This window comes from Coregonus clupeaformis, chromosome 24 (assembly GCF_020615455.1).
Source record: "Coregonus clupeaformis isolate EN_2021a chromosome 24, ASM2061545v1, whole genome shotgun sequence".
Classification (NCBI taxonomy): Eukaryota; Metazoa; Chordata; class Actinopteri; order Salmoniformes; family Salmonidae; genus Coregonus; species Coregonus clupeaformis.
This window is the reverse complement of record NC_059215.1, coordinates 30358992-30372391: the sequence shown is the minus strand read 5'-3', so window position 1 is coordinate 30372391 and position 13400 is coordinate 30358992. Positions and strand designations below refer to the sequence as shown.

General features: G+C 42.8%; 2 protein-coding genes across 3 annotated transcripts in view; both read right to left on the bottom strand.

Moving 5' to 3' along the window:
- On the bottom strand, nt 1-3056 carry dpm1 (dolichyl-phosphate mannosyltransferase subunit 1, catalytic). The gene is made up of 9 exons (XM_041845108.2): nt 2900-3056; nt 2264-2363; nt 2115-2148; nt 1941-2017; nt 1656-1681; nt 1398-1493; nt 1207-1275; nt 957-1071; nt 1-401 (listed from the first exon to the last, which is right to left on the bottom strand). Exons 1-9 carry the CDS (start codon nt 3028-3030, stop codon nt 297-299), a joined length of 753 nt encoding a protein of 250 aa, XP_041701042.1. The 5' UTR covers nt 3031-3056; the 3' UTR covers nt 1-296.
- A 4319-nt stretch (nt 3057-7375) lies between these two features.
- The window catches only part of LOC121538326 (collagen alpha-1(XX) chain), a 53334-nt gene continuing 47309 nt past the window's right edge, over nt 7376-13400 (bottom strand). For both annotated transcript variants that reach the window (XM_041846213.2, XM_041846212.2), the window contains exons 22-41: nt 13265-13321; nt 13105-13143; nt 12883-13021; nt 12654-12796; nt 11958-12067; nt 11590-11748; nt 11431-11508; nt 11175-11261; nt 10969-11022; nt 10683-10778; nt 10402-10455; nt 10146-10199; nt 9935-9988; nt 9761-9832; nt 9540-9575; nt 9383-9449; nt 9092-9280; nt 8877-8954; nt 8618-8779; nt 7376-8502 (exon numbers count right to left, since the gene is read on the bottom strand). In XM_041846213.2, the coding sequence (XP_041702147.2) occupies nt 8474-8502; nt 8618-8779; nt 8877-8954; nt 9092-9280; nt 9383-9449; nt 9540-9575; nt 9761-9832; nt 9935-9988; nt 10146-10199; nt 10402-10455; nt 10683-10778; nt 10969-11022; nt 11175-11261; nt 11431-11508; nt 11590-11748; nt 11958-12067; nt 12654-12796; nt 12883-13021; nt 13105-13143; nt 13265-13321 (1757 nt within the window). In that variant the 3' untranslated portion in view covers nt 7376-8473. The remainder of the gene's footprint in view (nt 8503-8617; nt 8780-8876; nt 8955-9091; nt 9281-9382; nt 9450-9539; nt 9576-9760; nt 9833-9934; nt 9989-10145; nt 10200-10401; nt 10456-10682; nt 10779-10968; nt 11023-11174; nt 11262-11430; nt 11509-11589; nt 11749-11957; nt 12068-12653; nt 12797-12882; nt 13022-13104; nt 13144-13264; nt 13322-13400) is intronic.

Here is a 13400-nt window from a genome sequence, read left to right as displayed (position 1 = left end):
GCTAATCTCATGCTATTCTACACATTTTGCCATGAGGTTGAAAGAAAATGTTGCAGTTTTAAAGCTAATTTCCTGTCATTCTAAACATTTTGTCATGACTCATGAAGTGTTCATATGCTATCTGGGGGGCCCCTGAGTTTTAGAGGTTCCCCAACCTCTAAAGCTTGCCCCCCACCTCGCGTGGGCTGTGGGGGTGCGTCCTACGCCACTGATTTTTATGTAGGTTAATTACTGCACTAAAGGCATGACTGAAAAACTAAAAAGCTGTGCTGAGTCCAAACCTAGAGCATCATAAATCATGTTGTCGCGAAGAGAGTAAGCAGTCCTTTCAGGAAGGACACTATTTCATTTCCTCCCAGTTTAGACTCCCCATAAACACGATCCACAAACGAAATTGGAACCTGTTTGGAAGAAGGAAAAATATAGTTTAAAGGGATAGATTGGATTTTGGCAATGAAGAGTCAGATGAACTCCTGGATACCATTTGTATGTATCTGCGTCCAGTATGAAGAAAGGTAGAGATAGTGTTCCCATACACTTCCAGTCAATGCGCTAACGCTAGTTATCAATTGTACACTAGATAGCAACTTCCTTCAAACTGCACACAGAGACATAAAAATGGTATCCACAAGTTAATCTGGCTATGGGGAAGTAGATAAAAGGCCTCATTGCCAAAATCCCTAACTATCCCTTTAACTTAGCTACATACAACCTATTGACATGATAAACAGAACGTCTAAAATGTTATTAAATTGAATTTATTTGGGTAAAAACATATACAACAGACGTACAATGTATTCCCAGAGGATAGCACTTAAAAGTATTAATTAAAATACTTGGTCCAAAAGTGGTCCTCGATGGTAAAAACAAATAAAACATCTCATGATTAAGAAATGAAACAAAATTACACAAAACCCACAACACAAAAAAACACACAAAGGGTTAAAAGGCCTCACCTCTCCAATGGTGTAGTTCAGCTGTCTAGCACGGACAATCATCTCCATCTGAAAGACGTAGCCTTTGGACACACACCTCTCCACCAGACTCTCCAGTACCTCCTTCTTGTAGAGCCTGAGATCACCATGCATTAAAAACAACAGTGAGATAACACACTGGTACACTGATAAAGGATGATGTAGCGGTATGTAAGTAAGTGTGATTACTGTGCCTGCTGTTCTTCACACCTATTTACATTTAGCCACTTACCTGAAGCTGCCTGTCAAGTCTGATGCCCCAGGTCTCAGCAGCACCTGTGTGACATAGTTAGCTCCCCGACTGTTAGAGAGGTAGGGACACACACAGATGAGAGTTTAATGCTTGCCTTGTGTATGAGCACAAGCAGAATAAATGATAGCCAACAACCTAGATGTAGCGGGAGATTGTGTCACTGCTGTCACCTGATGAGTTTCCTGCGCAGGTCCCAGCCGTATACGCCCCCATCTCCTCTGTATCGGGTGCCTGACACCAGGTCATACCCGCCTTCTCTCTGTTTCCTTGGAGACAAACACATTCACATCAGATACTTGGCAACAGACAATCATATGGTAGAGATGTAGGTTGCTAGCAGACATACTATATTCTGAATTCTATATTTAAAACTTTTCAGAAAAAGATACACATTCACATTTTTGGATGAATTAAAATAGATGACTTACCCTATGAATTCTGGAATAAATTTAGGCTGCAAGTAAAGAGAAAAATGTATTTTAGGATGCATGCATGCATTCAAAGGATTTCATAAAACATAATCCTGGCTATGAAGCATTTTCATACAAATATCCAACCAAGCAAGTATTGTAACACCACAAGTAACCTCCTGAAAATAGTATGTTTTTGGACCATTTTTACATTTTAATTATTGAATGTACAGGGTCCGGTGCCACTATCCCAACCTGCTTCTCTGATACTGTATTGTCCAGATATACAGGAGATCCACTCACATGATGGGAGAGGTCTGCATCCATTATGAAGACATAGTTCCCTTTGGCATGTTTAATGCCATGGATGTAGGCAGTTCCTGTTTGCAGAATTAAAGGACATTACCAGACATATGTACCTGAGATAGTGTTCTATAACACTGTGTTCACTCTGATGAATGAGTATGTGACACTTACCTAACCCTAGTTTCTTTGCTCTTGGTCGAAGGAGCTGAAAAATAACCACAAAGAGCAGAGAGTGAATGAGTGTCTTGGTATGCCAGCAGGTATGTGAATGTAAAAGTATATATTAAAAAATGAACAACTAATCTACTAAATTCACTTACTATCTTGTCCTCTCCGTATATCTTCTGTAGTTGTTCTGCCACCTCAAGTGTCCCATCTGGACTTCCATCATCAATGACAATAATCTCGTAGTCGTATCCACTGTAAATAAGTAAAAATACGTTTCAACCATCACACAACAAATGCTAATCTGACATTTGATGAAAACAGGGACTTTATAATGAGCTCTATCATAGTTCCAGTTATAGCTTGAATTTCAATCAATATGTCTTTCAAATTTGCAATATCTGTTCAAATGTAGTTAGTTAGAAGCTATACTACTTTAAAAGGTACAATCTGTAAAATGTTATTGCAGTCTTTGTTGTCTACGGAGTACAATGTTGCATGTTTACGTCATTGCTTGGCCCACCCACAACTTCATGTTGTTGTTATGAAGACTGCAGAGGTAAGACAGCTGTAATAAGTTCATGAAGGTATTTATATAAGTCATATTCTACACACAAAAAAAACAGGGAGTATGTCATTAGCTGAAATTATCAATGAGCAGCAGGAAATCCCAGCAACAGACTGCAAAAGTAAGCCATTGGCTATCCCCTATCCCCTCCTCTGATTTTAGTGACAGCTCATCAGTGACATCTTGTCACACACTCTGTGCTACATAACTTGAAATGATCTACCTTTCACCGAAGTATTTTACCAATAGCCACACAATAAGCGGTAGATTATCTCGTTCATTGTAAGTGGGCAACAACACCGAGTATTTATCACCATCTCCCCGGCTTTGCTGTGAACCTTTTCTGCTTGCCATGTTGGTTGGAAGGTTGTTGAGCCGGATGCGGGTGCGGTGTAAAATATTCACTCCTGTAACAAATTCTTCAAAACATTGGTTCCTAGAAATATAGATTCCACTAGATGGAGCCACACAATATAGTTATAACTATATTTGACTGTAGGGGTCTTCTTCTTCTTCTTCTTCTTCTTCTTCTGGATTGGGTTGGCTGATCGCATCCAACTTTCAAGGTGCATACACCATCACCTACTTTTATTGGAGTGTGAGGGCAGTCACAGCCTAAGTACATTAAATTATCTTCAGTAGTCCTGTTCCTCTAAAAAAGTGAAATAGAGCCCTAGACACCACTTCCCTCCCCCCAATACACCACCCAAACCCCAACCAGCCTCAACCCTTTCACACAATGTCTCCCCATCTACGTCATACAATTCACAAAATATCAACACATGCTCCACTGTTTTCTCCCTTACAGTAAAAGTGCAGAAACTGCAGTCGACTGTGGTAATTTGGACACAGTAACTGCAGAATAACTGCAATGTAGTGCAGTTGAACTACAGTTATACTGCACTCTAACTGCAGTTACACTGCAAATTTAATGCAGTAAAAAAAACGGTCTTATTTTGGATGCAGTATTTGCAGAATACTGCACTCTTTTTTCGTAAGGGCTCCACCAAACACTCATCACACAGACCTGTTTCATGCCTCCCCATTATCATCCACAACGTGGCATTCAAACCTGTATGCCCAAACAGTAGTCTACTCCACACAACTTCCTCTCGCCTACATCCCATGCTCCTCACCTCTTCCTTTACTGACCGATATTGGCACGCGATAAAATTGCCTGCCCTTACTACTAGCATCCCACTCCCTTTGCCAAAGATCGAGCCCTTTTGCCCGGATCAAGGACTTGACTTTCCTACGGCCCAGCGGGACCTGAATATCTACCCCTGCCTGATTTAGATATGTTTCTGCTTATAATTTCCAACATTTTGGTAGGCTATTTGTTAGTCAACTTGTCTATAATTAGATACATGCAAACAAACAAACCCTTGCTCACCAGAATAATGTAATAAATGCAGCGGCGATTTTAGCATGTAAATCTTGGTAGGGCAAACAAAACATTTTTTTTTTAGATGCATGCCAGCAAACCCACTACACAACACAACACTAAACAATACATTAATTGCACTATAACGGTGACAAACGGTGCCCAGACACTGTTAGGGCCTACATAAAGCTGTCCCAACAGCAGTCCAAACAGCAGTCCCAACACCTTACCATTGCTACAACTGGCTATCAGCAGAGCCTTGTCTGGCAGCGAAACAGTTCATTCGCCTCATTTACTGCCTTTAAAAAAACATAGCTGATATGGCTGACTTGCTTAAACAAATGAGGTTTCTACTGACAATTGTGATGTACAAACTATGGCATAAGGGGACGATGAGCGGATATGAGGCAATACGTAATTTCGATTAAGACATTCATGAGCGAGCTAGGACGGAAGTAGTAAATATAACTATTTGTTCAGCACTTTTGAAATGTATAGCAACAGAATTCAGAACATGGGCCGTTCTTACAGTATTCTCCCTGTACACCAAGTCAGAACTGTAGGATAAATAAAGGGGGCATATAAGCAGACAATGAAAGCTCTTACAATATTCGATGATTACATTTACCTAAAATAGGCTATAGGCTACATGTGCACCACCAAGTCAGAACAGTAGGCGAAATTAGGAGGGGAAACAGGACCAAATTATTGGGGTGAGGCACATGGGCCACTAACAGTTTACTACACAACATACACTTAGGATTACTTTCTTAGCTACAGTATACATATCTCCCTGGCATATTACATAATTTATGCAGCAGCATACAATACATTTTTGGACTCACCTTGGTGTGCTGTGCTCACTTGAACAGGAAGGTGGCGCGGCAGTCCTTCTTGGGCATATTTTGTCATCAAACTTTGCCATCAAAGTCTGACATTCTCTGGATTTATGGTGCTTTCAAGACAACTGGTCAAATCATGATGACGTCAGTGATCTTCAGGTTGGAGCTCTAGAAAGAGGCCCGAGTTCCCGACTTGCAATTCCGAGTTGGATGACCGTTCAAAACGTATTTTCCCAGTCGGAGCTCGTTTTGTTCCGAGTTCACAATGTTGAATGTTTATCCTTTTAAGCTTGGAAAAGAGACCCTTAAACCCAGACTTGGGACCACACACCCACTCCACTGAATAGCAGGCTAGTGATTGCTTTGCAATGCTTGCAGTTAGCCACTGATTCCTTCCAAACCACTCATTGTTCAATTTGCGATTTCTAACTTGTTGTGTAATGTTTATGTCCAATGGCCGATGAGCACCGATACGTTTTATCTATTATTTATCTTCATATGACAAGGATTAAAAGGGATTTGCCAGTACACTAGCTAAGATTTTGAAAGTATGATGTTGACATGATCAGTCCACTCAAATCTGCTGTAGATATGTGATTTGACGTCATTTTATCGGTGGCAAATGACCTTGAGCCTTTTGGATGGGCACTTCTGATGTAACTCTATGGCAGCACCCAAGGGGCTTGAATTGTCGAGCTCTACCCTTTGATTTGGCGGTGACGTAATGTCCCCATGAGTGACAGATCACTGTGACGGCGCAACTAGAGAACATTACTAACCCCTACGCTCCGTATTTTCCGCTGGCTGCCCCACCACCACAGAAAGCACTGACCTAGGCTGAAACACATGCATTTTGGAGATGCCTTAGTCAAGAAACCAAAAAAGAGACCAAGTTGTTTTTTTTAAACATTGTTTGCAAACTGATATGTGACACGTATTAATGCCAAACTAACATGCAAAACAGGCTTTTTAAAAATGTTTGCTAGAAAGGTGGGGCTCAAAACAATATACCACGGCTAAGGGCTGTTCTTATGTATGACGCAACGCGGAGTGCCTGGATACAGCCATTAGCCGTTGTATATTGTCCATATACCACAAACCCCAGGAGGTGCCTTATTGCTATTATAAACTGGTTACCAATGTAATTAGAACAGTAAAAATAAATGTTTCGTCTGATATACCACAGCTGTCAGCCAATCAGCATTCAGGGCTCGAACCACCCAGTTTATAAATCCTCATTTACCACTTCACCAAATATTTCCCAAACATTACTTTTCTGGCCCTCCCTTCTCTTTATTTTCAACTCATTTCACAGCTTTTCTCTTATTGAATTAAACCCTGAGATTGTCCTTTCTTCCACCGTGGATCGATGTTAACTTTTTCTGCCTCTTCCCAAAATCATTTGGCAATTGGCTTGTAATGGTTTTTGGGGGGCGTAGGCTACAGTTGAAGCTTAGGCTTACTCACTAATGCCAGATAGCCTAAAATAATTAATAAAAAACTCAGTGTAGCCTATAGATATAACTTGCACAAGAATGATACATTTATGGATTTTTTAAGCTATTGTTTTATTTTTATTCAACCTGCCCACCACCCACACGCCCTTCAGCCACACACAATATTTCATGGCCATGACTGCGGGTTATGAGTCAACCCTCACATCAATACTTTGCATGACCATTGGGGCGAGGCTCGGACTTGGAGTTCAACGTCTTCACCACAAGTAATTCATCCCCACTCTCGTCAGGTTCAATTTCTGAGCCATCAGAGACAGCAGAGTACGTTTTGTTGGCCTACTTGGCACCATTCTCTCAACTTCCCTCTACACTCTGCTCTTGTCATTGTTCCTAGCTGTCCATAACCACGTCTATCCATTCTCCTCGCTCATGCAGCGCCTTCATCCGCTGTATTGTTTGCAGAACACGCGCTTATGACCTTTCTCCAATACCAAACTTCTGTTCCTTAGGCCAATTTACTTGTCTGGCTATCTCTGGCCTCCCAATGCTGGCAAAACGTGGGCTACTCTGCATCCGAGTTCTTGCATCAAATATCCTTTACGAGGAATATTTAAGCAATAAGGCCCGAGGGGGTGTGGTATATGGCCAAGGGTTGTTCTTACAGCCCTTGGCCGTGGTATATTGGCCATATACCACAACCCCCGAGGTGCCTTATTCCTATTATAAACTGGTTACCAACGTAATTAGAGCAGTAAAAATAAATGTTTTGTCATACCCGTGGTATACAGTCTGATATACCACGACTGTCAGCCAATCAGCATTCAGGGCTCCAACCACCCAGTTTATAATTAAGCAATAAGGCATGAGGGGGTGTGGTATATGGCCAATATACCACAGCTAAGGGCTGTTCTTAAGCAAGGCAACGCGGAGTGCCTGGATACAGCCCGTAGCCACGGCTGTCAGCCAATCAGCATTCAAGGCTCGAACAGATCATGCCAATATTCAGTTAAATTCACCAGTAACAGTAGCCTATCTTTTATTGTCTTGCAGTACACAACCATTATCATTGAAGCCAAAACTTGTCCACTGTTTGGGGATTAAGAAAGAGTTTAGGCGAGTGCACTTCTTTAGGTCATGATTTTATTACTCTCAATTGGCTTCCTGCTGTATAATTATTTAGACTACCATATTTCTGTAAAAGCTGGTCTAATGCTGGTCTCTCTCTCACACACACACACACACACACACACACACACACACACACACACACTTCAGAGTAGATAAAAGTAAAAGACATTGTATAATAAAATATTTTCAAGAACACATTACAACTGCCAATGGCCATTTACACACATAAAGCAGGAATTGTCAACAGGGCTTTCCTGTGAGACAACATACAAAACATAATACAGGAAAAGCTGCATGTTAGTGTATAATGAGAATAACAAGATTCAATTGATCATATACAGTATATCTATAAAACAATAAAGACATTCTCACAGTATATCATTTGTTTGAAACAAAATATTGCTTTTTTACAAAATTAACCCTTTTGATTAAAATTTTCTTGAGGCAGTTTAGGTTAAAAAAAAAGCTACAGATGACAGGAACCATATTTGAATGTATGCTTCACATGTAATATGTTACAGTGCATGAGTACAAAAACATGGACAAAGTAAGTAACAGATGTAACATTTTCAGTGCGAAGGTGGTAATATACATCAGTTAACTACAACAGGCCTACTGTCTGCCAAAATATCCACTACATAGCCTCCATTAAAACATAGGCCTTTACAATATGTTAGAGAAAGTGTATTAACAGGTAGACCTATTCAAATACTTAAAAATGTACTTGATACATTTGTATTTCATGAAAAGAGGAACCATATCAACTTCTTTTTCCCCTTTATAGTGGAGCATGTGTCTCTGAGTCACTGACTGGCTCCAATGCACCAAACACGCTCCACTGTGGTGCTTTGTCAGCTCCAGTCCCAGTCTGTCCATCAGGTCTAAAGGCACAAGTGCTCTATGTCACTCAAAATGGCACTTAAAATGAAGGAGATGATAGGAGCTGGACCACAATGTCACAAGAAAATTCAGCTTCCACTGTGTGCTCAAGGCTGGTATCCAAAATATGGGTCCTCTGAAAAATGACATGCAGTCAAAACATTAAAATCACATGGAGGTCAAAGCACTTATGGTAATATATGAAATATGGAAATATTTACTGTAAATGGTCCTAGATATGGCTGTTGTACCTGCTTGTGGTTGAGCACCTCTATGACAGCCACTGCTATCACAGACGCCAGGGGGACCGATCTCTCCTGTCTGCCCGACTGCTCCTGCGATGCCTGGAGGTCCCGTCTGGCCATCCTCTCCTCTAGGGCCGGGACTGCCCAGCTTGGCCTCTCCTGGGAGACCTGCACAAATACAATCACAAAAACCCTCATCACTAAGTTGACAGCAGCAATGAACCTTTTCGGACCATTTCTTGATTTTTCTGCTCATAGAGTGTACCTGCAAATCCTTTGATTCCCTGTGGTCCCTGGACATTGGGCCCTAAGCTGCCTTTCTCCCCAGGGGCACCTCTACGTCCTGAAGGAAAGAAGGAACCACTGATGAGAGACACTTATCACTTAAGACCAACAATATAACACTACCACCACTAGTAATTATCAATACCATTAGAAGGAAGAGTAGATTTAGAGAAGGGCTAAAACCAAAGGCCTCACCCTGCTCTCCTGGGTATCCAGACTTCCCTGGTTCCCCTCTAGTCCCCAGTCTTCCCTGGTTCCCCCTCTGTCCTGGTGGGCCCTTTCCCCCTGGTATACCAGGCTCACCTGGGGGACCCACTGGTTCCTCAATGGGCACAGGCTTACGGCTCATCTCATTCAAGAACAAATCCAGCTTCAGCACCTCGTCTGAAAAACAATCCTGAATAAGTCTACATAGATACACACAACTATGTGCACTCACTCAAACATCACCTTACATTAACACAAGTACAGCATTGCAGTACTTACTGTGCACCAGTTGCTCACAGGCCTGTGTGACTAGCTGGAAGATCATTGCCATGGACTGAGGCTCTCCCTAAAACAGAGCATGTCTGTCAATCAACGGGTCAAGAGAGCACAAACACGTTTTCTTGCACATAGACAAACTTGCATTATAAAAACGTACCTTCTCTCCCCTTTCACCCTTATTCCCAGGAAGACCCTGTCAATAGAAAGGGAAACTACGATCAACTAGCTACAAATACAATTTGATTCACCTCAGACAATGGATGATCACTTAATGAGTTGAGAATACTGAAATTGTGTAATGGATTATTGTTGTTTTCAACAGTATATTGGATGCGAAAGTCTCAGGTCATGAAGCTCCGTTTGTCCCTCAGTACTTACTGTAGGCCCCACCCCCCCTAAAGGTCCTCTCTCTCCAACAACCCCTGGGTGTCCTGGCATACCCTGGAAACCCTGAAAACACAGATGGGTGGATTAGGGGAGGAGGAATAGAGAGAGAGATCACTAGTAAACAATGACAAGTATGTCTCTGCTTTACATTCATCCCATTCTTACCCTAGGTCCAGTAATCCCTGGTCCGCCCATGTTCCCCTCAACTCCTCTGATGCCCTGAAAAATACCAAGAGGAGGCAAAGGTCAGGGTCAGAGCTGGCTTCAGACTGATACATATACACTAATAATACAAACACTTGGAGTCTTGAACTCCAGGCATGGTTTGTGGAACTGGGCAAGGATGTGTTTGAATAAGGGTTGAGATTGAGCTCACCTTGGGGCCTGGGGGTCCTTCGTTCCCTTTGGGTCCAGGAGGACCTGGTAAACCCTACAGAAACACAGGGATGAGGATGGAGGAGGGGAGGATGTAAAGGAGATTATTGGGAAGGAGACGGAAGGAAAGTGGAGGGATCAAAGAAGAAAACCATAATGCAAACAACAGCACAGTGAATCAAATGATGAGAGACTGGTAAAGTCAGAATAATATCCTGTTCGGTTTATTAAATGGGAATGTTGTAATTCAGACTCACCTGCCCCCCTGGCTTTCCCACCTCCCCCTTCACACCCCTAGCCCCTGGTGGTCCCTGTAGAGACGGAACGGACAGAGGTCATAAGTGATAAATAATGTTGTAATCGCACAATAGCATGGCACAGATCTGCAATATGCTGACATTGCACACTTGATCACAATAACATATTTTTCCAATTCAAAAGGGCAAACATGATAGATGCATTTAAAAAGCAAGGTAGCACTTTCTAAACATGGAGAGCAATAAGGATGCTCTAAAATAACAATTTAAATTCGACCCACCGCTTTGCCCTGAACTGTCAATCCCCGAGGGCCACGATTTCCCAGGGGCCCAAGTACGCCTTCTGACCCCATTTTCCCTGAAGGGCCCATCTCACCCTGAGAAAAACAGGAGTGGTGAACAGAGGTTAAAATATAGGAAGATCTGTCACAATCACATTCTGACAAACATGATAATGTACAGTACATGTGAAAATAGGCTATGATGCAATACAGATGGTGTTCAGCTGTGTATAGTGAATTGTTCAGGTGCTTGTGTATAGGCTTCACAAGTGTTATGACCTCTGACCTTTTGGCCCTCCTCTCCCTTTTCACCCTTTTCTCCACGAGGACCCGGTTTGCCCTAAAAAACAGAGACAAGGATTGTTGCATAATCATCTTAGGATCAGTCATGAAATCATTGCAATTGGCAATCATTTCATAACTACATTTCCGTTAATTTAATCAATTTATTCTGCTTTAATCATAATGTAACATTGTCACACTGTGACTCACAGGAGGCCCAGTGACCCCAGGAGCTCCAGGTATGTCGGAGGTACAGGTGCAGGCATAGGCAGGGGCGGGGCAGCTCTCCTCATCCCTCTGACATAGTCACACAGGCAGGATTACAGTCAATGAAGTTACAGTTATATTCAGGGCAGGACACCAGAGGGCCTCTGCTTCTAATGCATTCATTAACTCCATATTCCTCTACACATCTGTATTTATTTATTTCCCATGACCTTTAATATAGTTACTGTGTGTCACTAACCAGGCCTGGCAGATCACAGCAGGTGTCCTCTAAGACCCAGGTGGTGTTGCACACAATCTCAAAGGACTGCAGCTGGAACTGGAGGAGGTAAAACAGAGAGTCTGGTTACTACAGTATTTGTTATGTGTGGGTAAAAGTAACAGTTTTGTTCCAACTAACCGGGGCAGAGCCGCTGTGTGGTCCACGGGTCTTCATCAGTTTGCCCAGCATCTCAAAGCCGTCAGTGGGCAGAGTCCCCAGGGGCCGCGCGGGCCTCTCACCCACACGCTGGCAGTCCACAGACAGGGATACGCTCACCTGGCTGATAGACAGGTGAATCTGCCAATCACAGGACAGAAGGGTGTGTTAGACCGACTCATGCTGTATGTCACAACCATAGACAATATATTAGAGTTCTATATCTATGGTCACATTCGCTCATCACCATCTAAAACTCAACATTGTCTTGATATTGAACTGTCTCTCGTCCTCTTTTTCTCTCCATCTTTCTTCCTTCTATTTATCAAGTATTTTTCTCTCTCGTTCACCTTGTGGAAGCTTCCGTAGAACAGCCTGTGGACCTGTGGCTGGTCAAAGGTGAGTTCCTGAACCTCCCCTCTGTAGTCCAGACTGAAGTACAGCAGCAGTTTGCTCACAGCTAGGGGGCACAGACACAGAGACACAGAGAGACACAGAGACACAGAGACACAGAGAGACACAGAGAGACACAGAGAGACACAGAGACACAGAGAGACACAGAGAGACACAGAGAGACACAGAGAGACACAGAGAGACACAGAGAGACACAGAGAGAGAGACAGAGGAGGGAGGTGAGAGGAAAAACTGTTTTTGGGGGAAATGATCCACCGTATGATGAGTAAACAAGCTTTCCCCTAAAGTCAGAACAGCGGAGTCCCTGCCCATCTTCCAATAACGTCTGAAACCCTACCTCTTTGAAGAGTGTCTTAAATAACTAATGGCGCCCTAACCCCCCCCCAAAAAAAAAGAAATGGCACTTGCATTTTCCTACTAGTACTGACTTTGCTAAGAAATACTTTGTTGAGGGAAAATGTACTGTGATGTATTTCTGTCTCACCTAGCTATCTTAACATGAATGCACTAATTGTAAGTCGCTAAAAATTTCAAATGTAAACAGCCAGGATGGCTGCAGCAAATTTTGTGAGCACCCTGAGCACAACAGTAAAAACTACAGTCCTCAACCCCATCCCTCTCCTCAGACTCACGGTCCAGCACCACACCCATCTTGGGCTGGAAGTCGTTGTCAGTGAGTTGCCAGAGGGCAAAGGGCTCCCTGGGGGTGTCCTGTAGCAGACGGAACGCTATACTGATGGTGTGCTCCGGAGAAAAGCCTGCTGGGTGGATGAACCTGTGGATGGGACAATATTGAGATAATTGAACTGTGTGTGTGTGTGTGTGTGTGTGTGTGTGTGTGTGTGTGTGTAAATGTCTCACCCTGTGCTCTGGGTCAGTTGGATGTCTCTGTACACAGTATAGGTGTGTAGAGTATTGAAGACAAAAGGCTCAGCAGCCACCCCCTCCACAGATGAGTAAGCCCTCTGGGTCAGACCAAAAGCCTCCATCATATCGAACCCTGGTGCAGAAACACAGACTGTCTCACACACACCCATGTGTAGATGACAAAAGCTCTTTACTTTACAAACATAATTTCCTTACCTTTTACAATACTGTTTCTGATGGTCACCTCAGGGCATACTGTAAAACAAGAGGGCAGTGTTTAATCACAAACAAAGTTATGTTACAGCACTGTCAGCACACAAACAGCACTGTCAATATAGCTCTGTTCTGTACAAATAACTATAATATAAAGAAGTACCTTCATTGCGAATTGGGTGCAATCTGGGATGAATGGGGATTCTGGCTGGAGCCGATGCTGTAGGGGTCAAAATCCAAACGCTCATGACTTATATCTAGTTCTACTTCAATGAATGTGTAATGTTACATTGAGAGTG

What these genes read in the sequence shown, in the direction of transcription:
- dpm1 (XM_041845108.2), bottom strand. Translation starts at nt 3,030, where the DNA reads ATGGCAAGCAGAAAAGGTTCACAGCAAAGCCGGGGAGATGGTGATAAA. An exon ending in CTGCGCAGGAAACTCATCAG is followed by an intron (nt 1,276 to 1,397) that starts GTGACAGCAGTG and finishes CCTCTCTAACAG; the next exon opens with TCGGGGAGCTAACTATGTCA. An exon ending in TGAACTACACCATTGGAGAG is followed by an intron (nt 402 to 956) that starts GTGAGGCCTTTT and finishes TCTTCCAAACAG; the next exon opens with GTTCCAATTTCGTTTGTGGA.